At 39.8% G+C, this 27876-nt stretch overlaps 1 protein-coding gene across 1 annotated transcript; it reads right to left on the bottom strand.

Moving 5' to 3' along the window:
* Nucleotides 1–269: 269 nt before the first annotated feature.
* On the bottom strand, nt 270–27876 carry LOC124719966. Its single transcript, XM_047245184.1, has 3 exons — nt 27639–27876; nt 16227–16380; nt 270–1326 (listed from the first exon to the last, which is right to left on the bottom strand). Exons 2-3 carry the CDS (start codon nt 16234–16236, stop codon nt 920–922), a joined length of 417 nt encoding a protein of 138 aa, XP_047101140.1. The 5' UTR covers nt 16237–16380; nt 27639–27876; the 3' UTR covers nt 270–919.

The raw sequence follows: 27876 nt of genomic DNA, 5'->3' as shown, positions 1-27876 counted from the left end.
TGGAGTGGGGCACGGAAGGTTTAGGGACAGCAGGGTGCAGCTGGGGACTCTGCGCTGTCTGGTGGAGTGTTCTGGGAGTAGAGGAGGCTGCCACGAGCAGCATCGGGAGACGGGAAGGGGTTGTGGGTGAGGGTGGAAGATAATACTTTCCTTACGAGACTTTCCATTTTTTCACAGTTAAGTAATAAGAACTACAGCGTTTTTACACAAGCATTAAATATTATACATCCATAATCTATACAGTCATATGCACAACAAGAAAAGCAGAATTAAAACTAACACTTTACTTTATTTCCATCACAACTAATTCCACGATTGCTTGCAGAGTAAAAGCCACAAGCAGCACGTGTACCATCTCCACCGAACTCTTTATTTTTTCTTACATTCTAAGACTAGTGATGAATGCTCACTTTAGTTGTTCTTAATAAACTACAATTATTACATCTATTAGTATTGGAAAATTATATGCAGTGTAAGACTACATTAATGTCCACAGCTTCCAGTAGAGAGGACTGAACTGCACATATAGCATTCAGATAGACATCATAAAAATTGATTACCACAACTAGGCCTACTATGAATCTATTTTAAAATATGGAATGCCTTTTGAGGGATGGAAGCAGCACAAATACTACTTTATAAATGTTGCAAAAAGCACCAACACCAATTTTGAGAGATCTAACTTTGTAATCTTACATAGCAAAAGGGTCATCAAAAATGTGGAACAGTACGATGCTAAAAACGTATTCAATTAATTATTGTTAGCTACATTTTAGGAGCAGAGCTCTGAGGGAAGGAACGGGAGCACAGCGGGAAGTTGTCAACTAGAAAAGAGCAGCGAAAGTGTGCGAAGGTGGGGCAGGTCTGCCGTAAGGTCCCCCGTCACCGACTCCCACGGATCTCGTTCGGGTACTCCGAACTACTCTCCGCTGTGATCCGGCTCGCCACTCACCACCAGACTTTCGGTGTCGAAGGAACGCAAGTAAGGCTCCAGCAGGAAGGGAGTGGCAACACAGAGGTGGAGCGTCACTTCTGGCCAGGCGACCCGGATCCTGTATTCGCTGTCGTAGAGCAGCCGGAGGGTCCGCAGGCGGGGAATGCCGCTGCCGGCCGCCAGGAACTCTTGCATCGCGTCCACGCTGTTGCTACTCCACACCTTACGCCTCCACAGCTGCTCCTCCTGTTTCAGTATGCCGTGCCACTTCACGCACACCTGCGTGCTCCGCGCCATGTCGTCCGGCGACAGGTAAGAAAAGATTTCCAGTAAGATCTCGTCCGGCAGGTCGTAAATTCTGGCAGCTCTTTTCGTTCCCGGTGCCGTGCCGCCTGAAAAAATAAACGAGCGATCGGTACCTCTACGTCGAACGTGGCAGGTTAGGCTCTGCACCACTCTGTCCTCTTCGATTCCGTTCGTACTTTTAGAAGTTGGAGGTTAGAGCCCGGACGTCAATTTTCTAAACCACTACTACACAATTCTCGTAACTTTCAGAAAAAAATTAGTTAAAAATGCCAGTGTGCTGAAGTGCATAAAATGTAAACCACTTCAAGTTTTTTTTCTAAGAGATCTATCAGTGTCTGCGTGCATAGCATTCTAGCCTTAGACTCGTGCAACTGCATATTTGATCATAGCTGCTAAGGTTCAGTGACCGTTTCAGATCTTTGATTCAGATTTCCTCATGCAGTTTACCGAAATGTTGTTTTCCTGTCACATATTTGCTGTTTTCTTGTATGTCATAACAAACGTTTTTACGTTACAAAATGTATCTCTATTTAAAGCAGATAAATATGTAACTTCATCCTGTTATTATTAAAGCTTACGTTATGTCTGACTCAGCTGCATCACAATTTCATGTGTCTAATTTTGAATGCACAGTAGCCTAGTTGTTTCTGCGGCTACTAGATGGCGCTCGTAGCCGCGCCGTGTTTACTTGCCCACACTTTCTAATGTGGGCACCTCAGTCTCGTTGCAACCCTTGTTCACAGTACGAGCAGCCCTTAGCGGCTCGCCATCTCACAAGTGTTCGTGACACCGCCTTTCCGGCTTAGGTCTTTTTTAATATGTGACTTGTAAGTACTGCATCTTTTCGAGTCAGTACAAACTTTAATTTTATTAATGTACTATATACCTAATGTTTTAGTACAGTTAGTCTAATTCTGAAGACTACGCTCATAGTAGCGTCGAAACCAGGACAATTTTGACTTAATATTTGTGACCGAGGGCTTGTTTGTTACAATATGCATATTTGATCCTTGTTATGAGCAACTGTATTTAACCCCTACTTTAACTCTGTATTTCTAATCAGATGCAAATACCAATAACAAATACAGAATGACAAAATTAAATTTAGTGAGAGCAGGGGCGGGGGGGAACAGCACTAACATTAGATCAAAAAAATTTCTGAACGTGCTCACATACAATGAACGGGAATAGAAATTTTGAAGCTTAAACTCCTAAAATATGTGTGAATTTATCACACAAAAATTTCTGCTTCCTTGAGAAAATATATTAATGAGTAAATGGGTAGAGTTATAGCATTATTTCTGGCACTGATTTATGTAATGTGATGTTATTCAGTGTATTCACATTTCACTTACGAATTGCAGATACTTGTGTCTGTTCATTTTTGACCACATTCTACCTTAGGTGCTCTTTGGGCTGGTGGTGGCGTAGGTGTGCAGGGCTATCTCACTGTCAACTGCAGCCCCAAGGAATATGCCAGTCAGAAGATTCCTCGAACCCTAATCAACAATGCCGAAGAAGAAAACATTGAGCTGGGGTGTATTTTTTAAGCAGTCTCTTGTCTGAAGTCTCTGGCTAGAGTTCTCTAGTTCTCTTATCAGAGTATCACAAGGGCATTGTATGTTATGTGACAGTGTCCGTAAACAAAGATATTTGTTAATGAAAACTCCAGTCGACCTATTTAAATAGAATGGGTACATAACAGTGTTACATACTGTAGTTCGACAAGGTCACGGGAGCACTAGATGAGTGTCACAGTTTACTGGAATATCTCTAACAAATTCGTAAGGCACCCCCTGCTATGACGAGCAAAACTAGTAATAAAGGAAAGTTATGACTTGTGGCTGCACGACAATTTCATTTATAAAATAAAACACCTCATTATCTTTAGTGTTTATTCATACACACAGAGTATTAAAGGTAGTATTATTACAGACAGTTTTTTTCCATTTAATATCTAGCAAGTACCTCACTTGCATTTCAGTGCCACTTAAAGGAGAAAAAGTGTTTTTGTTTGAATTCAGTTTGTTGAAGTGCTTTTGGATATGCATTATTTTTTGTTTTTTCGTCTGGTGGATACAGGTTGTCCGACCCGTGAACTGACTCCGTCCAGCCAGCTGAGTGAGAAGCACTGATTTGCCACATGTACTCTACACATTTCTAGCAACTGGTGCTTTCTCGACAACCACTGGAAATGCGACTCCCTCCAGAATCGTCTGAATTCTGATAGCTTATCTGTTGGAATTGTTTGATTGTAACTGCACTCAGAGTCAATAAAGACTCTGGAGAAATCACCAGCACTGATAGATGAAAACTTAGGCAGAGAATTGTAGCTTGGACCACGTCCTATGGCCCATACGAAAATTACAACCGACGGCAAACATACTTTGTGTATTTCATGTAAAAATTAAACCAACTGGCAACTTCATTATCGAATATACTTATAATAAAACTGAAAAAGTGGTGTGTCTGTATACTGAAAATATTTCCCAAAACCTGGTTGCATGTGAGGTGTGGGGTTTAACAGAATACGATAAGACTATTTTTAAACATGCTAAACCCAAAAACTATGATACAAATCATTCCATGTAGGCTTTCACGGCCGGCGTCTTTATCAGTAAACTCTTCCGGGCTAAGTTGCCGTGGTCGATCTGTAGAACTTCTTCTCCCTGACGTTTCGTTCTCAACTACGGAGAACATCTTCCGAGGTGAGTCGAAAGATGTTCTCCGTAGTTGAGAACGAAACGTCAGGGAGAAGAAGTTCTACAGATCGACCACGGCAACTTAGCCTGGAAGAGTTTACTGATATGATACAAATTTTCACAGGTAACTTGAGCATAGGTTGGGGCAAAATTTTGGCTTTATTTCATCAAAATCCTACCACGGGAAAAAGAAGGGAGCCTGTTCAGTTTAGTAGTTCAGATGCTTACCTAAGTGACACGATCATCACGGCATGGTACACAAAATAACCATTTTTCAGAGGTTTACATCAGAGACAGAATTAAGATCTGCAATCTTATCTCTACAAATACACACTAACATTGAATTTACTTTGTAAGAATATACTAATCTTCTGATTTCACTTTGCATGTTAAGAACTTAATGAAATAGAGTTGATCTTTGCAACAGGTTTATTTATATTTGACTTCTTGACTAGGAAAATGAATTTATTGAGTTTGCTGCATCATTTGTGTGCCTACTTATTACGTTTTGACTGTTTTGTTTCCAAATAGAACATCCAGCAAACGGTTGAATCTTTCTTAGTAACCTAGAATGGCTTGGAGACCAAGAATCTGATGAAGATCATGTGGCATGTCATGTTGCAGCTTGAGAACACCAGGCTTTAACTCATTCTTTGGAAACTCGTCCTGAAAGCGAAGTGTGTTGTAACTGATTGAGAGCATCATGCATTACCTCGCTCCTCTGTATAAGTTATCCAACAATAGATAATTATAGCTAACCGCACGAAGTGAGAGCGGGTACCTTCTGTATTTACTAGAATATAAGCCGCACTTTTTTTCCGGTTTTTGTAATCCAAAAAACCGCCTGCGGATTAGAATCGAGTGAGAAGGAAGCAGAAGTTCTGAAAAATGTTGGTAGGTGCCGCCACACTAACTTCTGCCGTCGAATATATGTAGCGCTACACAGGCATGCTTTGCAGGCACAAAGATAAATACTGGCAGCAAAACCTCTGTGTCAGCAAATAAATTAAAAGAAAAGGTAGAAGAATGTAAACATTATGCCATGTATTCTTTCGTGTTTGCTGCTATCTCATTTAAATCCTGTCTGCGTAATAAACTACGAAGCTAGAGTGAGACAACAGCAACCACGGAAGAATATACATCATATGTCATGTTTATATTTGTATTATTCTTATGCTGAACAGTGATACAGTCAGAAATGAAGCACGGCAACTGACTAGATTTTTATATCTACTATGACTAATTTCTGTGCATAATGTAATGTACTAAAGAGACATCTGCAAAGATTTTGAAACAGAGAAAATTTTTCGCTAAACTCTCGTTCAGAACATCATCTATCATACGCAGTCTATTATTTGGTTCTTGTTGATCATTATCAAAGAAAGCAGCAGTGTAAGTAACAACAAATAGCAGTCTCTTGCCATTGTTTCACTTGTAAGACAATTCCTCTCTTTTTTTTTTTATATTGTAAACGGCGGTAGCGCGCACAAAAGCGAGCTATGCCGCGAGTGGCTACAGGTCGTAAACACTCATTATCAGAATGCAAAAGAAGGGTACCCGTATAAATACGGACGGAGCGCCTGACACATAGCAATGGCTACTTGGTAAATCTTAACTGTTAAGCTTACGACTCGAACCAAACTACTGTAGCTGTATCTTCATCCATTCAACCTAAATTGTGTCTCGTGTTACAATGGACATCTTTGTTCCGATTTGGAGGTGTGGTCTAAAACTTTTCTCTCCCCTTGAATTTCGAGTCTCAAATTCCAGGTGCGGCTTAGAATCGGGAAATTTTTTTTTCCTTCATTTAGACTCTCATTTTTCAGGTGCGGCTTAGATTAGAGTGCGGCTTACATTCGAGTAAATACGGTAGTCACCAAACAGTGCCACTTCTGCAGAAACCAATTCATCCACCATACAATAGGACCCAGTGTTTCTACAACATAAAAGTTGTTCATTTAGTCCACCATACTTTTGTGGAAAATGCTTTTCCTGTAGAACTAAGAGCTGTGTAGTTCTTTCACTGCTAGGAATAAATTAATCCAATTCAACAATCAAAAACCATTAATCACATCCCTGAAAATGTTGCTGCACATTCAGAATCCTTTCTGCTTAACTGAAAAATAAAATATTGGCTGGGGTCACCATCTTACAAATAAAAATAGCACTACCTGTCTCCTTATTTGCAACTGAATCAGTAAAAGACACCTCCACAATTACAGAGAACACATGTTGTTGTGGTCTTCAGTCCTGAGACTGGTTTGATGCAGCCCTCCATGCTACTCTATCCTGTGCAAGTTTCTTCATCTCCCAGTACCTACTGCAACCTACATCCTTCTGAATCTGCTTAGTGTATTCATCTCTTGGTCTCCCTCTATGATTTTTACCATCCACACTGCCCTCCAAGGCTAAATTTGTGATCCCCTGATGCCTCAGAACATGTCCTATCAACCGGTCCCTTCTTCTAATCAAGTTGTGCCACAAACTCCTATTCTCCCCAATTCTATTCAATACCTCCTCATTAGTTATGTGATCTACCCATCTAATCTTCAGCATTGTTCTGTAGCACCACATTTCGAAATCTTCTATCCTCTTCTTGTCTAAACTATTTATCATCCACATTTCACTTCCATACATGGCTACACTCCATACAAATACTTTCAGAAAAGACTTCCTGACACTTAAATCTATACTCGATGTTAACAAATTTCTCTTGTTCAGAAACACTTTCCTTGCCATTGCCAGTCTACATTTTATATCCTCTCTACTTTGACCATCATCAGTTATTTTGCTCCCCAAATAGCAAAACTCCTTTACTACTTTAAGTGTCTCATTTCCTAATCTAATTCCCTCAGCATCACCCGATTTAATTCGACTACATTCCATTATCCTCGTTTGGCTTTAGTTGATGTTCATCTCATATCCTCCTTTCAAGACACTGTCCATTCTGTTCAACTGCTCTTCCAAGTCCTTTGCTGTCTCTGACAGAATTACAATGTCATCGGTGAACCTCAAAGTTTTTATTTCTTCTCCATGGATTTTAATACCTACTCCGAATTTTTCTCTTGTTTCCTTTACTGCTTGCTCAATATACAGATTGAATAACATTGGGGATAGGCTACAACCCAGTCTCACTCCCTGTATTTTACCCCTGCCACCTTTAGAATTTGAAAGAGAGTATTCCAGTCAACTTTGTCAAAAGCTTTCTCTAAGTCTACAAATGCTAGGAACGTAGGTTTGCCTTTCCTTAATCTTTCTTCTAGCCACAGAAAACATTTGCTCGCGTAGCATTGTAACAGAGGAGAATTAAAATGTCCTTTCATATTCTTGTAGCAACCTAGCTGTCACTTACATCATCATTTGAGTAGCTGACAACTCCCATTATTACACAGCATATCTTCTGTTACACATTGTACATACAAAGGTCTGTGTCGTGATCTACGGTGGCAAGACAATGAAGCTTGCACACTGCTGTACTTCTCATCTAAGCAATTACAGGCGAGAGGAGTTAGTGGTAATGCAATAGACACTGATGGAAAAAAAAAAATCTCAACACCAAGAAAGAGTTGTGCAACATAAATGGAAGCTCACACGAGTGTGTTTCAACATCTGAAAGATGACGCCTGTTCAAAAGTTCGCACCTGTCACATTAAGGCAGTAGCGGTCAGAAGTGTCTGACAGTGAGTGACTTCCGGATATGCGACATTCAGGCAACAAGCGGCAGCATCGGGTGATCCACTCTGGTCCCCTGCGTGCGAGCAACCACCTCTCGTTACAAGACTGCTACTAGAGCTGACCAGCTGTTTCTACAAAAAGGCACCACAGAATATTGTAGCTCAAGAGTAAGGCAACTAAATTAGCTTCACTTAGGAAAATAAGGTGATAAAGGAGAACTGTTCATGAAATTTATGAAGGAAGAAATGTTCATGGAGAATTTCATAATTTATATCATCAACTACAAATATCACCAGACAAATTCTTCGAATATAGGTAGATGAGCAGAGAGATGTTTGACTATCTCAAAACAAAGACAAATGCTTCTCATATGACAGATAACTTTAAACAGCTGATAGGTGCGGAAGAATGACTGACTACGTAAATACAAAATTATGAGTGATGTTCCACAGGTGGTGTCTGTTGCATAACAGTAGTGTATGAATATCAAGAGCTCAGATGGAAACCCAGTTCTAAGCAAACAAGGGAAAGCAGAAAGGTGGAAGGAGTATATAGAGGGTCTATACAAGGGCGATGTACTTGAGGGCAATGTTATAGAAATGGAAGAGGATGTAGATGAAGATAAAATGGGAGATATCATACTGTGTGAAGAGTTTGACAGGGCACTGAAAGACCTAAGTCGAAACAAGGCCCCGGGAGTAGACAACATTCCATTAGAACTACTGACGGCCTCGGGAGAGCCAGTCCTGACAAAACTCTACCATCTGGTGAGCAAAATTTATGAGACAGGCGAAATACCCTCAGACTTCAAGAAGAATATAATAATTCCAATCTCAAAGAAAGCAGGCGTTGACAGATGTGAAAATTACCGAACTATCAGTTTAATAAGTCACAGCTGCAAAATACTAACGCGAATTCTTTACAGACAAATGGAAAAACTGGTAGAAGCGGACCTCGGGGAAGATCAGTTTGGATTTCGTAGAAATATTGGAACACGTGAGGCAATACTGACCCTACAACTTATCTTAGAAGCTAGATTAAGGAAAGGCAAACCTACGTTTCTAGCATTTGTAGACTTAGAGAAAGCTTTTGACAATGTTGACTCAAATACTCTCTTTCAAATTCTGAAGGTGGCAGGGGTAAAATACAGGGAGTGAAAGGCTATTTACAATTTGTACAGAAATCAGGTGGCTGTTATAAGAGTCGAGGGACATGAAAGGGAAGCAGTGGTTGGGAAGGGAGTGAGACAGGGTTGTAGCCTGTCCCTGATATTCAATCTGTATATTGAGCAAGCAGTAAAAGAAACAAAAGAAAAATTCGGAGTAGGTATTAAAATCCATGAGAAGAAATAAAAACTTTAAGGTTCACCGATGACATTGTAATTCTGTCAGAGACGGCAAAGGACTAGGAAGAGCAGTTGAACGGAATGGACAGTGTCTCGAAAGGAGGATATAAGATGAACATCAACAAAAGCAAAACGAGGATAATGGAATGTAGTCGAATTAAGTCGGGTGATGCTGAGGGAATTAGATTAAGTTTCTCATTTCCTAAAGTAGTAAAGGAGTTTTGCTATTTGGGGAGCAAAATAACTGATGATGGTCGAAGTAGAGAGGATATAAAATATAGACTGGCAATGGCAAGGAAAGGATTTCTGAAGAAGAGAAATTTGTTAACATCGAGTATAGATTTAAGGGTCAGGAAGTCGTTTCTGAAAGTATTTGTATGGAGTGTAGCCATGTATGGAAGTGAAACATGGACGATAAATAGTTTAGACAAGAAGAGAATAGAAGCTTTCGAAATGTGGTGCTACAGAACAATGCTGAAGATTAGATGGGTAGATCACATAAATAATGAGGAGGTACTGAACAGAATTGGGGAGAAAAGGAGTTTGTGGCACAACTTGACTAGAAGAAGGGATCGGTTGGTAGGACATGTTCTGAGGCATCGAGGGATCACCAGTTTAGTATTGGAGGGCAGAGTGGAGGGTAAAAATCGTAGAGGGAGACCAAGAGATGAATACACTAAGCAGATTCAGAAGGATGTAGGCTGCAGTAGGTACTGGGAGATGAAGAAGCTTGCACAGGATAGAGTAGCATGGAGAGCTGCATCAAACCAGTCTCAGGACTGAAGACAACAACAACAACAACAACAACAGTGTCTTAAGTTAGGAATTGGGATCATAATCTGGTCCTGCATTAGGCCCCACCACACTCACTGAAAGAAGAAAGTTTGCAGTGAAAGTGAACAAGGGCAACAGAAAAGAAAAAACTCCAGCTGCATCCACAAACAGCATTAACCGTCCCTGTATTGACCGATCGAGTGCGACAGTCACGGACCGCCATCCCACAAACTGATATCCGGTAACTGTACACCACAGTTAATGCATGTCCGCATTCAACAGTCTGGTATAACACAAGTGTTCACGGAGAGTATTTCGGAAGTCACAAAGAGCAAGTCATTTGTGATCGACCAAGTGTATGATTGCCGTACAAAAAACTGTAATAACCGAATACACAGGGTGTTACAAAAAGGTACGGCCAAACTTTCAGGAAACATTCCTCACACACAAAGAAAGAACATATGTTATGTGGACATGTGTCCGGAAACGCTTACTTTCCATGTTAGGGCTCATTTTATTACTTATCTTCAAATAACATTAATCGTGGAATGGAAACACACAGCAACAGAACGTACCAGCGTGACTTCAAACACTTTGTTACAGGAAATGTTCAAAATGTCCTCCGTTAGCGAGGATACGTGCATCCGCCCTCCGTCGCCTGGAATCCCTGATGCGCTGATGCAGCCCTGGAGAATGGCGTATTGTATCACAGCCGTCCACAATACGAGCACGAAGAGTCTCTACATTTGGTACCGGGGTTGCGTAGACGAGAGCTTTCAAATGACCCCATAAATGAAAGTCAAGAGGGTTGAGGTCAGGAGAGCGTGGAGGCCACGGAATTGGTCCGCCTCTACCAATCCGTCTGTCACCAAATCTGTTGTTGAGAAGTGTACGAACACTTCGACTGACATGTGCAGGAGCTCCATCGTGCACGAACCACATGTTGTGTCGTACTTGTAAAGGCACATGTTCAAGCAGCACAGGTAGAGTGTCCCGTAAGAAATCGTGATAACGTGCTCCATTGAGCGTAGGTGGAAGAACGTTGGGCCCAATCGAGACATCACCAACAATGCTTGCCCAAACGTTTACAGAAAATCTGTGTCGATGACGTGATTGCACGATTGCGTGCGGATTCACGTCAGCCCACACATGTTGATCGTGAAAATTTACAATTTGATCACGTCGGAATGAAGCCTCATCCGTAAAGAGAACATTTGCACTGAAATGAGGATTGACACATTGTCGGATGAACCGTTCGCAGAAGTGTACCCGTGGAGGCCAATCAGCTGCCGATAGTGCCTGCACACGCTGTAAGCGGTACGGAAACAACTGGTTCTCCCGTAGCACTCTCCATACAGTGACGTGGTCAACGTTACCTTGTACAGCAGCAACTTCTCTGACGCCGACATTAGGGTTATCGTCAACTGCACGAAGAATTGCCTCGTCCATTGCAGGTGTCCTCGTCGTTCTAGGTCTTCCCCAGTCGCGAGTCATAGGCTGGAATGTTCCGTGCTCCCTAAGACGCCGATCGATTGCTTCGAACGTCTTCCTGTCGGGACACCTTCGTTCTGGAAATCTGTCTCGATACAATTGTACCGCGCCACAGCTATTGCCCCGTGCTAATCCGTACGTCAAATGGGCATCTGCCAACTCCGCATTTGTAAACATTGCACTGATTGCAAAACCACATTCGTGATGTACACTAACCTGTTGATGCTACGTACAGATGTGCTCGATGCTAGTACTGTAGAGCAATGAGTCGCATGTCAACACACGCACCGAAGTCAACATAACCTTCCTTCAATGGGGCCAACTGGCGGTGAATCGAGGAAGTACAGTACATACTGACGAAACTATAATGAGCTCTAACATGGAAATCAAGCGTTTCCGGACACATGTCCACATAACATCTTTTCTTTATTTGTGTGTGAGGAATGTTTCCTGAAAGTTTGGCTGTACCTTTTTGTAACACCCTGTATGTTCCTGGGTACGGGTATCCTGTTTTTCTCAGTGAGTGTTCAATGTTGGTGAGTGTGGATTCACTGGCAGAAAGGAAGACCTCGGAGAATAGCATGGAGCCAGTAACTAGCTGGGTAGTACTATTTCAGTGGACAAAATGGTGTTGGCTAGTGTTAATTCACTGCAATAAATTTCATCGCCTTTCCTATATATTTGAGAGCGGAGTCTTTGTGTGACTCTTTCCCTATTGACTCTTTGAAGTGTATTCCTTTTTGGTCATTGTGGGGATTAATGGTGGGAGTTTGCTAGTGTCCAGTCGGAGGTGATGTGTTGAACTGTAACAGTGTACGTATCCCACTACATTGATAGGACCTGAGTATCTTTCTTGAAAGTAGTCAGACAGCTACAGGGCTTTTAATTATTGACTTTTGAGTTGCCGGAATTTTAATCCCGTAATGTTGGGCAAAGCAAGGCTAGCAATCTTTATTTTTACATGTGTAGCAATGCAGGGAATTAATTGGGTGTTACTACGAATGTTTTTGACTAAGTCCACATAGTAGCACCACACATATTTTGTCTCTCACAAAGCACATCGCATGTCGATTTCAGCCTCCACAACTAATGTGTTTTTTGTGCAGCAGCGTGCAAACTCCGAAGAATGAATGAAAGGAATGTTTCAAACCTTAGGAGAAACAAAAGAGTGATGGTAAATTACATTAAAAAGAAAACTTTCAGAACCAATGTATAAAAGTCTCAAGGACAATCCCTGCAAAATTGTAAAAACACATTATCAAAGAGTAAAATAAAATCAATAAGACAGAACTGGATCCTCTTTATTCTGCAAATGATGTAATTATACTGCAAAAGTAGTTGATGTAATATATTTTTTTAATTATTTCAAACCAAGAGAATTAGTGCAACCTGCATTCCGTAGGAATGTTACTGTTCCAAGCATGGCCATAGTACACAAATAAAATTTCTGGAGATCCAAGCACAGCATTTTACTGCATGTATACATGCAGTTTTGTTTGTGTTTTTGATGGAGGGGCACGGGGGGAGTGCAATTTTTTTTTTTCATTTTTTTCCTTGCCTCCATTTATCAGTCAGAAGCCAATTTTTAAAAGTTTTCACAGAAAAAAAAATCAAAAAATTTTATGCATATCATCATTTCTCAAAATATTTGCTTTTCAAAGTTACACTCTTCTGTATGCGTCCAAATTAGCAAAGGAAATGTTTTGTTCACTCTGATGCTGATACCTCAAAACTGTGCTTTCAGAAGGGTGCAACAGTGTTCTTTTAATGACGAAAATCTCCATCCGTGTGCATTCCTCATTTAATAGGAGGGCAACACAAAGCCGTTAGGTGATAAATCGTGGCAACGGGACAGTAATTCGATATTTCCCTCTGCCATATAGTCAGCCGTTTGACATGCTGTGGGACAGCTGGCACTCTCATTGTCAAGAATGATGCAACGTGTCAGCTGTTTCACCTGATTTCATTGCTGGCCTGTGGCAAACAAACTGTTGTGTACCTTTTGGCACTGTTCTTCAATCACAATCGGTGCTCAATCTCTGACTCACATTTTGTCTCCCGTTTAGCAGTTCCGTATCGAGTTTGCATTTTCTCCGCCACACGTTTGGAGCATTTTCTTACTCCAAGTTTTTGAGTATCTTGCAATATGGAACAAATCTTTTTCTCACCTAATTGTCCACGCAAAAGGTATTTCAGTCTCTGATATGCTTAAGGATGCTTACCACTCGGCAATTCCCGTAAATTTTTTTATTGACAGCATCCACCCTTTTGTAGTAACTACCAATTTTCACTGACATTCAAAATATTATTACTGGTGGAAGCACGACTGTGAAGAAAACTCTACAAACCAACTGCAAACAGTCATTTTTTAAGGTGATCTTCTACGATTGCAGAACAGGAGACATTGTTCCCATCTTCAAGAAAAGCAAAAAAAGACTTTGTAAAAACTACAGAGCAATAACCCTTATGAGTCATACAGCCAAGATTTTTGAAAGAATTTTACTGAATCGAATAAGTGAAAAGATAGAAAAGGAGCAGAGTGAAGAACAGCATGGGTTTAGGAAAGGAAGAAGCACGATCGACCTGATATTTTCTATCCGTCAACTGATGGAAAAAAGTTGGGAGTGTAACAAAAGGGTGATAATGGTTTTTATAGACATAGAAAAGGCATATGACTCAGTTAACAGGGAAAGACTCGGGGGAAGAAACGAAGAAGATAGATATAGAAGATGGTTACATTAATGTAATAAAGACAATGTATGGAGGACATAATTGTAGAATTAGGACACTACGGGGAACTCTGAATGCTTTGAAATAAGACAAGGACTTAAGCAATGAAGTATTCTATCTCCTGCATTTTTTAATGTTGTGATGGAGGGAATGAACAGGGCAGTTAAAGATATAGTAAAAGAAAAAGACAAAAAGATGATTTTTGCAGATGATATGGTATATGGGGTGATAAAGAGGTAGATGTACAGTTACAGCTTGATGCGTGGAAGGAAATAATGAAAAGGTATGGATTAAAAATAAATAAAGATAAGAGTGAAATAATGGTATTTGGAAGAGAGAAAGGGATCAACGGAAATATTACCTTGAATGGAGAACCCCTCAAAGTGGTAGAAAGTTTCACTTATATAAGGAGTGAAATATCCAGGGATGGAAGAATAACTAACGAAATTAATAGGAGGTTACAGAAGGGAGGCAATTTCTACCAAACAATAAAACACCTGATTTGGAATACGTAAGTTTCAGAAAAAGCAAAACTCCTTATGTATAAGAATTATTACTTCCCTATTGTCACCTATGGTGGGGAAACATGGACAATGACAGAAAGGAACTGGAGCAGACAGCAGGCAGGGGAAATGAAATTTCTTAGAGCAGTTAAGGGAAAAACAAAAATGGACAGAGTAAGGAATGCAGAGATTAGAAAGGACCTTAAACAAGAAAGTATGAGAGAAGAAATTGAAAAAAAGAGATTAAGATGGTATGGGCATGTTAAAAGGATGCATGGGCAGACTCTCCCCAAAATTATGGAAGAACTAAAGATGGATGGGAAAAGACCTAGAGGGTGCCCAAGAACACGGTGGAAAATGGGAGTGAGAATATCTGTAGAAAGGAGAGGTGTGACCTGGCAGCAAGAGGAGGAAGAAAAGTGGTGGGAGGACCGAGCCAAATGGAGAGGACTCATCAGCACCCAGACCCAGCAGTAACTGGAGCGGGATTCGTATATAGACGGATAGATAGATCTACTACTGGCAGTTGAAAAAAGCATTTTGAGGTCTGTTGTTGTTCTGCTTGCCACAATCACATCAACTATCAATCCGTAACACTGCAAAGGGACACGAAGTGGAATGGGCGCATAAGCTCGGTTGTGGTTCTGGTGTATGGTCGACTTGGATTTATGGAAATAATTCTGGGAAAGTGTAGCTCGTGTATAAAAGAGACCGTGTAGAGAACAATTGTGGGACTCATTCTCCAGTACTGCTCAAGTGTTTGGGATCAGTAGCAGCAGTTCATATTAATGCCTTACCATAAAATTCCGAGTTATCTTGTTTTCATTATTTTGACAGAAACTTACAATTCGGAGTATACTCGGGAAACTTAAGAGTAGACCTCTGAAAACATAAAATCCTGCTAGTATCCATTTCAGCACTGATAGTTAAGTGTTTGGCCACTAGAGAGCATCCGGTCCTGCATTTGTAGCCTGGCCGTCGCGTTTCAGTTGAGGTGCTCACCGCTAGATGTCGTCTTTACTGCATGCAGCTGTGGATACTCGAAAACAAAACATATCCTTTCAACCTCTCTCCTGTATTATTGTTTACACAGTGCTTTCAGAAAAGAATCACAATAGTGATCCTGAGTTGATAATGAATTTAACAGCTCAGAAAACGAATAAGAATGTCATGTCACTTCATCGGAGACTGTAACTGATGACAGTTCGTCAGTCGAGTGATAAGTACTCGCCAGCTGTATGAGATAAATACTTCCACTGAACTACAGCTATCTCTTCCGAGATTTATGTTCGTAGGAAACAATTTTGAAATACATGATTGGACTTCATAGCTACACAGAAACTAAAAATGACTTCAAGTTACCTGATATTTTGCTCAAAGCCCAGTGCACGAGTATACTTGGGATTTTATTATTGGTGATGTTCAAAATTTTGTAACTCAATATTTTGAGCTTTAAAACCTGTCTTTAAATGTTTATATGCAATATCATTCATTATAGGAGGTTTTTCATTAATTAAAAAATATTTTCTGGAACATGATTTGAGGAAACAACTGTTAAGTTAACGGGTCAAAAGAAGATGTGGACACGTACTGCTATATTCTTTGCAGGTAGGTTCAATCCACACACGAGTATTACGGAAACGCAGTGCACCATACAATGGCTAGTGGAAAATGTAGATACAGATGAAAGAGTGAATGGAAGGGTCAATTAGTGATGACCCTCCAGAAATAAATCATAAGAAATTAATATTTGCGATTAAACTTACCTGATGCCATGTTTCCAGAAAGTATTAAGAGACACAGTTAAATTCCGCAAGAATTCTGGTTTGACGTGCTCACATTTCGCACTTTTCTGTCGACTTTTTATTCCAAATTGCTAGTGCCATATGTATCGACACTTTCATCCTCGTAGCGCCTTCACTGAAAAATTTATGTTTTCAAATTAATTTCACAAATAGATTTGGGTCAAATAACTTTCATTAATAACATGAAAATAAAGGATTTTTGGACATATGTTTATACAAAAAATTTTGTCTTGGTGTAAGAAACCATTTCCCAAACTCTGTAAAAGTATATCCTAATCTTGCCAGGTAAAATAAATTCATAAAGAAAATACACTATCAATGGAGTATCTAATATTTCAGCAAAGTGTTTTAGTGTTGGGAGCAGCATAAAATTCCTGGTTGTTCATATTCAAACCATATACTGTAATGTGGCAGACCAAGAAACACTACATTGATGTGATCGACATCAGAAACGATGGCTTTCCACAGGCAGTGAAACAACAAATGTTTTTTAATTACTATTAACTTCACCATTCTTAACTGTAATAAACAGAAGTCTACCAGTGTCATTATACTTTAAAAGCACACACGTGGGTAGCATAATATCATTATTTTATAGCGGGGATATTTGAGAACACAACATGAGAACAACTTAGAAATTTGTATGAGGTATTTATCAAATGTTTAACTGTAATGAATTGTTCAGCTTTGATCCTTATTATGCAAAACAGTCATACAAGCAATAATTTAATTTAAATTTAGGCTAAATTAATTTATTGCAACTTTAATCACACTGAGATTTAGTCTCACAGTTAATGACTGTAGCATATCATTTGTGTCTGTATGATTATGTATATAAGGAAAATGCCCCCCCCCCTAAAAAAAACAATTATTAAAGTGATTAACTTATTAAAAAACTTCATCCGGGGCACAGAACATTTTGGGTGTGAAACATGGAGCCTAGGGAAGAAGTAAATGAAATCAAGATAAAAAGAATACACAGGCCTACCAATCGTGAAATCTCCCAAAGAAGTGGCGATGAGACAACACTGTGGAAAACAACAGAGAAAAAAATGACATAAGGGTAGCTGTCACGTAACATGTCACAAACATTCTAAAAGGAGCCAAAAAAAGACACAGAAATGGCAAGCAAGACTCCAATCAGCATTTTTAAAACAGACCATAAATAAAAGAATAGAAACTCTCTGTAGGATTATTAACAATGTAGGGAAATACACACTGTTACTTACTGTAAATATGACATGATAAGTTTCAGACAGGCACAATTATAAGACACTTAGAAAAGCTTATGGCCACAGTGTTCATAAGCAAAATAGAAACACACACCATTCATTTTCATAAGCAAGCACACCTCACGCACCCACGACTGCCAATTCTGTCAGCTCGGACCTGAATGCAACTATCACGTGCGGTGGAAACAGCAGCCTGGAGGGGGCGGGGAAGGTGAAGTTATAGTTGTGCATGGGTGTGAGGACAGAGGAACAGGTGCAGTGTCAGGAAGTTCTGAAGCAGGAATGTGGGGAAAAAAATGTGAAAGAGGAGAGGAGTGGCAGAAGATGGGTGGGTGTATTCACAGAGGGCAGCACACCGACAGGGCGAGAGACAAGAATGGGGAGGAGATGAGAGATTAGGGGGGATGGAAACTGTTGGACGGAGTGTGTGGAGACAGTAGGTTACTGTAGGTTGAGGCCGGGATAATTACGGGAGCGGAGAATGTGCTGCAAGAATAACTTCCATCTGCGCAGTTCAGGTGAGCTGATGTCTGAAGGGAGAATCCACAAGGCTCGGGTAATGAAGCAGCCACTGAAATTGAGGATGTTATGTGCAGATGCTTGTTGTCCACAGGGTGTCAGCTTTCATCTCTGCCACAGATTGGCAGTGGCTGTTCATCACGGTGTACAGCTGGTCGTAGCCGTACCGATATAAAAAGCAGAGCTGGCAAATGACGTGGCTGCTTTCATAGGTGGCACAGCCCCTGATGGGGTACAATAAACCTGTGACAGGATTGGAGTAGGAAGTGACGCGTGGAGCGGCAAAGTGATGAACTAGGATGTTGTGGAGGTCAGATTGGTGACAGAACATCATTTTAGGAGGGTGGGAAGAATTTGGCCCAGTTGTTCCTCAGTGAGGACATGATGACATGTATTTGAAGCCCTGGCGAAGGATGTGGTTGATTTGTTCCGGTCTAGGGTGGTATACTGCGATATGATACAGGAGTCAGTAAGTATGCTGAAATGGAGTCGGCTTGTAACAAGTCTAGATTGAGATCTGCTAACACGACTGAAAGCAACCAGCCTAGAAACTGGAAGAACGGAAGTAGCAATACCACTTACCTTCATACGTATATTAAAAGAGGAAGAAGGTATTGCCCCGAATAAATCTCTCAGTACAGCAAAGAGCGAGTTCCAATATGAAACTTCCTGGAGGATTAAAACAGCCGGCCATAGTGGCCGAGTGGTTCTAGGCGCTTCAGTCGGGAACCGCGCTGCTGCTGCGGTCGCAGGTTCGAATCCTGCCTCGTGGGTGGATTTGTGTGATGTCCTTAGGTTAAGTTAGGTTCAAGTAGTTCTAAGTCTATGGGGCTGATGACCTCAGATGTTAAGTCCCATAGTGCTTAGAGCCATTTGAACCATTTTGATTAAAACTGTGTGCCAGACATGGACTCGAACCCAGAGCTTTTGCCTTTTGCGCCACCGACTAAGCTATCTGAGCATGACTCACGATCTGCCCTCACAGCTTTTTTCCTGACAGTACCTTATCTCCTACCTCCAAAATACCTTGGGCATTAGCACTCCTGGCAGAAGGGATATTGCAGTTAATTAGCTCAGCCACAAGCAAGGAGAGTGGTGGAAACGACATCTGCCCCCTGGCGGGTGTGTCCCTGTCCGAGTGCAGTGCAAGCAGAGCTTCTCTACGGGAAAAGTTTCCTGGCATTTGCAGCCATACTGTTCATCACAAATGGAAAAAGTGCACATACTTTGGCACGCACATTTAGTACAGTGAGTTTCAAAAGATTGTAATATTTTTTTAATTTTGAGGTTACAAATAGAAAATACACAAATTAACAAGCAAAGACTTTCTGCTATTTATTAATAATCTACATCTCCATCTATACTCTGCAAACCACAGAGAGGTGCATGGCAGGGGTAAGTACATCACCATTGTGCCAGTTTTAGTGTTTCTTGCTGTTCCATTCACATACAGAGGGCAGGAAGAAAGAATGATTTGAATGCCTCTGTGCATGCAGTAATCATTCTAATCTTATCTTCCCGATCGCAATGTGAGTGATACGTAGGAAAGTTTGTTAACGGACTTTCTCGGGATATGATTCTCGAGTTTCTCCCGGCGTATTTGATAGTCAAAATATCCACGGGTGTACTGCCGGTCTACAGTGTCCAATGGGCACAATATTTCGGCGATCATACATGTCGCCATCATCAGGTGAACTGACGGACTGAGCTCCTGTGAACGTGCCGGCACGGAGATCCATACACTATGGCTGCTCAGGGGGAACAGTTATTAAAGTGATTAACTTATTAAAAAACTTCATCCGGGGCACAGAACATTTTGGGTGTGAAACATGGAGCCTAGGGAAGCAGTAAATGAAATCGAGATAAAAAGAATACGCAGGCCTACCAATTGTGAAATCTCCCCCAGAGCCGCCATAGTGTACGGCTCTCCGTGCCGGCACGTTCACAGGAGCTCAGTCCGTCAGTTCACCTGATGATGGCGACATGTATGATCGCCGAAATATTGTGCCCGTTGGACACTGTAGACCGGCAGTACACCCGTGGATATTTTGGTTTCTCAGGATAGTTTATGTCTGTCTTCAAGAGCCTTCGAGTTCAGTTCCTACAGTATCTCTGTGACACTGATCCATGGATTAAACAAACCTGTGACAATTCGTGTTGCCTTTCTCTGTATACGTTCAATATCCCCAGTTAGTCCTATCTGGTATGGATCCTACACACTTGAGCAGTATTCTAGAACTGGTCACACAAGTTATCTTTTAAGCAATCTCCTTTGCAGACTGATTACATTTACCCATATTTTACAAATAAACCAAAGTCTCCCACCTGCTTTGCCCACAACTGATCCTATGTGATCATTCCATTTCATATCCCTACAAAGTGTTGCACCCAGGTGTTTTGTACGAGTTGGCCAATTCCACTCACTTATAGTATAGTTTTTGTTTTGTGAAGTACACAATTTTATATTTTTGATCATAAAAGAAAACTGCCAAATCTTTGCACCACTTTGAAATCTTACCAAGATCTGACTGAACATTTATGCAGCTTCTTTCGGAAAGTACTTGCATCATCTGCAAGCAAATCTGAGGTTACTAATAGTATCATCTGCGAGGTCATTAATATACAATGTGAACGGCAAGGGTCCTAACACACTTGCCTGGGACACACCAAAAGTTACTTCTACATCTGATGATTACTCTCCATCCAAGATAACATGCTGTGTTCTCCCTACCAAAAGTCCTCAATCCAGTCACAAATGTCACTTGATACCTCATATGATTGTACTTTTGACAATAAGTGCAGGTTCGGCACTGAGTCAAATGCTTTTTGGAAATCAAGCAGCATTTCATCTGCCTGGTTGCTTTGATCTAAGGCTTTCAATATGTCGTGTGAGAAAGTGTGAACTGGCTTTCATGTGGTCAATATTTTCAAAATCCATACTGCTTAGCATTGAGGTGGTCATTCTGTTCAAAATACCTCATTATGTTTGAGCTCATAATACGTTCTGAGATTCTGTAACAAATCAATGTCAAGGACATTTGACAGTAGTTTTGTGTGTCACTTCTACCACCCTTCTTGTAGACAGGCTCGATCTGAGCTTTTTTCCAGTTTTTTATTTGAGAGATTGACGATAGATTATAGTTAGAAGGGGGGCCTACTCAGCCCCAAATTCAGTGTAGAATCAGACAGCGATTCCATTGGGGCCTGCACCTTTGTTCAATTTTAACAATTTCAGCTATTTCTCAACATCCCTGACACTAATACTTATTTCATTCACGTTTTCAGTGGTACGAGGATTAAATTCAGGGAAATTCACTTGTGTTTCCTTTGTAAAGGAACATTTGAAAATGTAGTTAAGCAATTCAGCTTTTGTTTTGTTATCCTCAATTTCAGTTTCTGTCTCACTCACTATGGACTGGACACTAACTTTGGTGCCACTAACAGCAGTAACTTATGGCCAGAATTTTTTGGGTTCTGTGAAAGATCATTTGACAATATTCTGCTACAGTAATCACTGAAGGCAACATGTAACATCCATTACATTATCAAAAGGAGTCAAATACAAAAAACCTTTATTGCTATCTCAATTGTGTTACCACATCAATCACCATTTCTTCAATATGTCCACAACGTTTCCTCCCCAAAATAAGAGCTGTTTCAAAAATTGAAGACCAATATGCTAAATGACAGTTAAGAACTATTCTCCATGCCCAAGGAGGAATGAAATGAAATTTCTCCTTCAGTGCATCGAACTTTGTCAAAAGCCACCCCTGAAAATTATACACTGCAGTTTTAAAGATTACTCACTGATGACCTAATGTGAAAAGTTACTTGTGCAAATACTCCTTTCTGAATTCATTCTTCAAATATGGACTGTACAGAAGAACATTCCTCAAGTCTTTCAAGCATAAGCTGGAATTACTCACCCAAAAGCCCATTCTGTACACAGAATTTACACAAGCTGCATGGAGAAATTCTCCCACTCGTCTTTGTGTCACCTTACAAGAATCAAATTAATGCGTGAGATGTGCACATCGGGTGTCACTGAAATGGTGTAAATTTGTGGCACCTGTTACAGTTACAGTGCGCAACACTGAAATTTTCAAAGAATACATATAAAATTAATGAAAATGTTTACAACAAACAATGGAAAATCCAACATGGAATAATGACAATATTATGAAATGGATAGATTGCTACTAACCATACAGCAGAGATGATGAATTGCAGACAGGCACAACAAAACGACTGTCAGAAAGTAAGCTTTCGACCAAAAAGGCCATCGTAAAGGTTCCGTAATGTGAGGTACAACAGCCGTAAGTGTTTTATACAGTGGATTTTAACCATCAGCTGTTTATTAGGAAAAAACCTGTGATGCCTGTCTGTCTGATATGAGATATGACTGTCAGTATTGTAGGACAAATTATGTCAGGTGTTTGTACAATTTCACTTGATAATGTTGATACCGTTTAACTTGAAAGAAATATGGGAAGCTTTCAACTAGTCTGTTGTGCCATACATCCAGGATGATGGTTAATAACCGAAACTGATGAAAGCTTTTTTTAAAAAAAAAAAAGCTTACTTGTTTGACAGTCTACTTCTTGTGCCAGTCTGCGAATCAGCATCTTCGCTATATGGAAAGTAGCAATCTATCCTTTTCGTAACATTTCCGTGAACGACAATGTTTCTAATAAGAAACCGCATGCAGATACAAACACAATCAAGTGACAGAAGTACTCTGTTTCCGATAGCCTTCATATTCCATTCGTACTGCTCTGCCCCTTTCCATTAGTTCTAGGGTCCTGATTGACTTTCCTTCCTTATCCTTGACCAGATCTTTTTCCTTCCCTCTCTTTTCCCATTCGAAGTTCTGTGCAGTGAAAATACTAAATGGGCAGTGCATAATTATTTTTCTCACTCTCCTTGATCAGGTATGTGTAAACATGGACAAGTGTACATCAGAAAACTTTGATACCGGCTATAGTGACCACCTTTCGCAATTACTAATCATACCTGTAAATCACATTTCGACCAGTATAGAAAACGTCACCCATAAAAGAATTTATAGTAGGGAAAATATTGAACACTTCCAGTACCTAATCAGCGAACAATCTTGGAGAGAAGTATATGATACCTGTAGTACCAACGAAAAGATGGAAAATTTTTTGAACATTTTCAAGTATAACTTTGACATAGCCTTTCCACAAAGGAAAGTGATTTCCAAAAGCACAGACAGATTCAAAAACTGGATTACATCAGGCATTAGAGCACCTCGAAAAAGGAAGCGGGAACTTTTTCTGCAGTCAAAAACTCACAGCAATCCAGAATTTATTAATTATTTCAAAAAATAAAAGTTAGTTTTTAAACGGGTCATAAAAAAGGCAAAAATTCAGGAAAATGACAAATATATTATGAAGTCATCCAATAAAACTAAGTCCATGTGGAAAGCTGTGCAGGATCTTACAGGGAAGAAGACAGCTCACAAAAATATTGTGATATCATATGATGGCAAGAATGTCACTAACCCTAGGGCAGTTGCAAACAGTTTCAATTCTTATTATGCAACTGTTGCTGGAAAATTAGTGAAGGAAAAATTTGGAAATCCACCTAATACAACATGTAAAGAACTTTCATCTATACAAATAAATAATATATCCATGTTCCTCAGTCCAATAAGCCCAACAGAGCTCCTAAATACCATTAATTCACTGAAGAGTAAGTATTCAGCTGGTACTGATGATATTCCAGATTATATTATAAAAATAACAGCCCGACAAATACATTCGCCTTTATTGGACATATGCAATTCATCCTTATCTACATCCATACTCCGCAAGCCACCTGACGGTGTGTGGCGGAGGGTACCCTGAGTACCTCTATCGGTTCTGCCTTCTATTCCAGTCTCATATTGTTCGTGGAAAGAAGGATTGTCTGTATGCTTCTGTGTGGGCTCTAATCTCTCTTGATTTTATCCTCACGGTCTCTTCGCGAGATACATGTAGGAGGGAGCAATATACTGCTGGACTCTTCGGTGAAGGTATGTTCTCGAAACTTTAACAAAAGCCCGTACCGAGCTACTGAGCATCTCCCCTGCAAAGTCTTCCACTGGAGTTTATCTATCATCTCCGTAATGCTTTCGCGATTACTAAATAATCCTGTAACAAAGAGTGCTGCCCTGTGTTGGATCTTCTCTATCTCTTCTATCAACCCTATCTGGTACGGATCCCACACCGCTGAGCAGTATTCGAGCAGTGGGCGAACGAGTGTACTGTAACCTACTTCCTTTGTTTTCGGACTGCATTTCCTTAGGATTCTTCCAATGAATCTCAGTGTGGCATCTGCTTTACCAACGATTAACTTTATATGATAATTCCATTTTAAATCACTCCTAATGCCTACTCCCAGATAATTTATGGAATTAACTGCTTCCAGTTGCTGACCTGCTATTTTGTAGCTAAATGATAAGGGATCTATCTTCCTATGTATTTGCAGCACATTACACTTGTCTACATTGAGATTCAAGTGCCATTCCCTGCACCATGCGTCAATTCGGTGCAGATACTCCTGCATTTCAGTACAATTTTCCATTGTTACAACCTCTCAATATAGCACAGCATCATCTGCAAAAAGCCTCAGTGAACTTCCGATGTCAGCCACCAGGTCATTTATGTATATTGTGAACAGCAACGGTCCCATGACACTCCCCTGTGGCACACCAGAAATCACTCTTACTTCGGAAGACTTCTCTCCATTGAGAATGACATGCTGCGTTCTGTTATCTAGGAACTCCTCAATCCAATCACACAATTGGTTTGATAGTCCATACGCTCTTACTTTGTTCATTACTGACTGTACCTGCAAAACACATTTCGACCAGTATAGAAAACGTCACCCATAAAAGAATTTATAGTAGGGAAAATATTGAATACTTCCAGTACCTAATCAGTGAACAATCTTGTGGTGTCTTCCCTCAGCAACTGAAAATGGCAAAAGTAATACCCCTATATAAAAAGGTGGTCATCAATGTATGGGTAACTATAGGCCTGTGTCTCTATCGCCAGGGTTTTCGAAAATTATTGAAACAGTGTTCCTTTCAAAACTAATTACACTCTTCGACAAGAATAATATTATTTCTGGATGTCAACATGGCTTCTGACCACAGCAATCAATTGAAACAGACACTTTCAATCTGATAAACCATGTCTTAAATGCACCACAGAAATATCTCAGGTTTATTCTTGGATCTAACAAAAGCTTTTGATGTGATTGATCATTCTATACTCCTGAGGAAACTTGAATGGTATGGTGTAAGAGTGTGCCAAATCAGTGGATTGAATCATATTTGGAATATCACTCTCAGGTAACTGAAATTAAGTACATGGAAGGAAATGAACTCCAGGTACACCTTCCAGAACCATGTGGACTAAGTCATGTTGTTCCACAGGGCTCCATTTTAGGTCCCTTTCTTCTTTTGTTCTACATTAATGATTTCCCATCACACATTAGGGATTCTGAACCAGTACTGTTTGCAGATGACACCAGTAAATTGATTGATGGGAATAAATAAGAAAATCTTACCGCATCTGCAAAAGATACTACAAAAAGTGTGTCTGAATAGTTTACCAGAAACAGGCTAATAGTTAATCCCCAAAAAACGGTACTCATGAATTTCCACACTGATCAAAATAAAAATCCAGCACAACCTGTAATATGTATAGGTAACCAAAACATTAGTGCTGTCAATGAAACTAAATTTCTTGGGATTCATATCCAAGAGAATCTTAAATGGAGCACTCATATCACATCCCTAAATTCAAAACTAGCAAAAATGAGCTATGTAGTAAGAATTCTCTGCAACAATACTGAAGTAGGGTATCATTTTCTGGGGAAATGTACACCAGGCCATAACAGTTTTCAGGAAACAAAAGGCTATTATAAGAATAATAAAACGAGTGAGCAGCAGAAAACCATGCAAACCTTTCTTTAAAGATCCTACCCTTTCCCTCCATTTATATACTGGAAGTAGTCATGCATGTCAAAAAACGCATACTGAGAAAAGAAAACCTTTTTCCTCAAAACAAAAGTGTCCATGATTACAGTACCAGGTCAGACAGTGACATACATGTTAATCATTGTAACACCACATTATGCCAAAAAGATGTATATCATGCTGGAACAAAACTTTACAACTGATTACCAAGCCATATAAAATTTCTTCCTGAACTACAAAGCTTTAAAAAGTCTGTGACAGCCTACCTTCTGAAAAACTGCTACTATTAAATCTCACAGTATCTTATGCAAGAAAAAAATGTAATTTGTATCTTTAATTGTAGAAAAAAGTTATAAATATACGGTATTTCAGAAATTTGTAATTATTAACTGTATAGATCCAATTTGTCATAAAAATTTTAATCATGTATGTTTAACGTTTGAAAAATCAATAGCTAAAAAAGGTTTTCTGTCCAACATCCTGTGTACAATATATGTACTGAAAAAGAGATTTATATGGACAAATAAATAAATAAGGTATTGCATGAGGATTCTTAAAGCAAATGTGAATGTATTTAAATTTTTATTTACATTATTTAGTTCATCTGTCATTTCAGGTTTCCCTGAATATGTATGTGCATAAAAAGTTTTTCTATTAATGCAAGGAGGATTTTCCATGCAGTGAATTTATTGCAAGCCTGTTAGTTCTCAAACATCATTTAATCGTGGTTACGACGACTCCGCCATCTAATTAGGTCGGAACGGACCCTTCAACAAGGTCACACACCTATACTATCTTCTCCTCATTAAAATCGCGTTGGATTAACTGTAACGTTCTCTAACGCCTGCGGTATTTATATGGTTGACTTTATTATATTAAGCTGTCGTATCCTGTAATATTGTAAAATGATCCTTGGGCAAAATAATTCCTGGCACTGAACGTACTCTATACTTGCAATTTACACAATTTTCATTTCTGTATACATTTGCTCCGCGCAATAGAGTTTTTTTTTTACTGTCTCTACTTACTGACTCTACTTTTGCAATATTATTCTTTAAAGGTAGTTTACAGACAAATTCTGACTAAGAAGTTGAGTTTCAACCCGAGCATGTTATAACAATTTGGCATACGACGGTAAACGATAATTTGAAACCAACAGAAAGGAAATTCGTTAATTAAAGAAAACTTGTATCTGTGTGGGGGATTCGAACGTATATGCTCCTGGGGAGAAAACCAGTCTCGACCAAACTGCTACATGCAATAAACAGATTTTTCATCTTATTAAGGTAAGAAATGTTTCTCAGGAGAGAGCCAAAGATTAACTTCCATATCGTATTCCATGAACATATGTACGATTTCTGGATGAATCATTCGTAAAAGGTGAAAGTAATTACGGATTGCATTAGGCTCTACAGGGAATATGGATTTTATTTAATATTCTATCATAGGATGGAACGGAAACTCAGAAACATCACAATGAACAACTACCTCTGCTGTAAGGTCCACGGAAATCTGGAATATCAGCATTTAGAACCCAAACAATCTTAAAATGTTTGTATCACAAGGCTCTTACAAATGATACGACAAACATTATTAGCAGAGTATATTTGAAATGTACATTGCTTCCCCTACCTTTACTTTATCAACCACAAGACGATTGCAAAACATTTCTGTTTCGAATGCTTCACTTCATAAACATTAGATTACGTCTAATTCACGAGTGATGCCTTCCGATAAACACTTAATGACAGTGCCCATTTACAGAAAATCATGCACTTTAGGGTACATATACAGAGAGTAACATATGTCTACAGACAGCAAATCCTCCCGGTACGTTGCGCTCTGCGTATCTCGGGTTTGCAGGTCCTAG

Source organism: Schistocerca piceifrons, chromosome 11, assembly GCF_021461385.2.
Source record: "Schistocerca piceifrons isolate TAMUIC-IGC-003096 chromosome 11, iqSchPice1.1, whole genome shotgun sequence".
NCBI lineage: Eukaryota > Metazoa > Arthropoda > Insecta > Orthoptera > Acrididae > Schistocerca > Schistocerca piceifrons.
The sequence above is the reverse complement of the archived record's forward strand: the minus strand, read 5'-3'. Positions and strand labels throughout refer to the sequence as shown.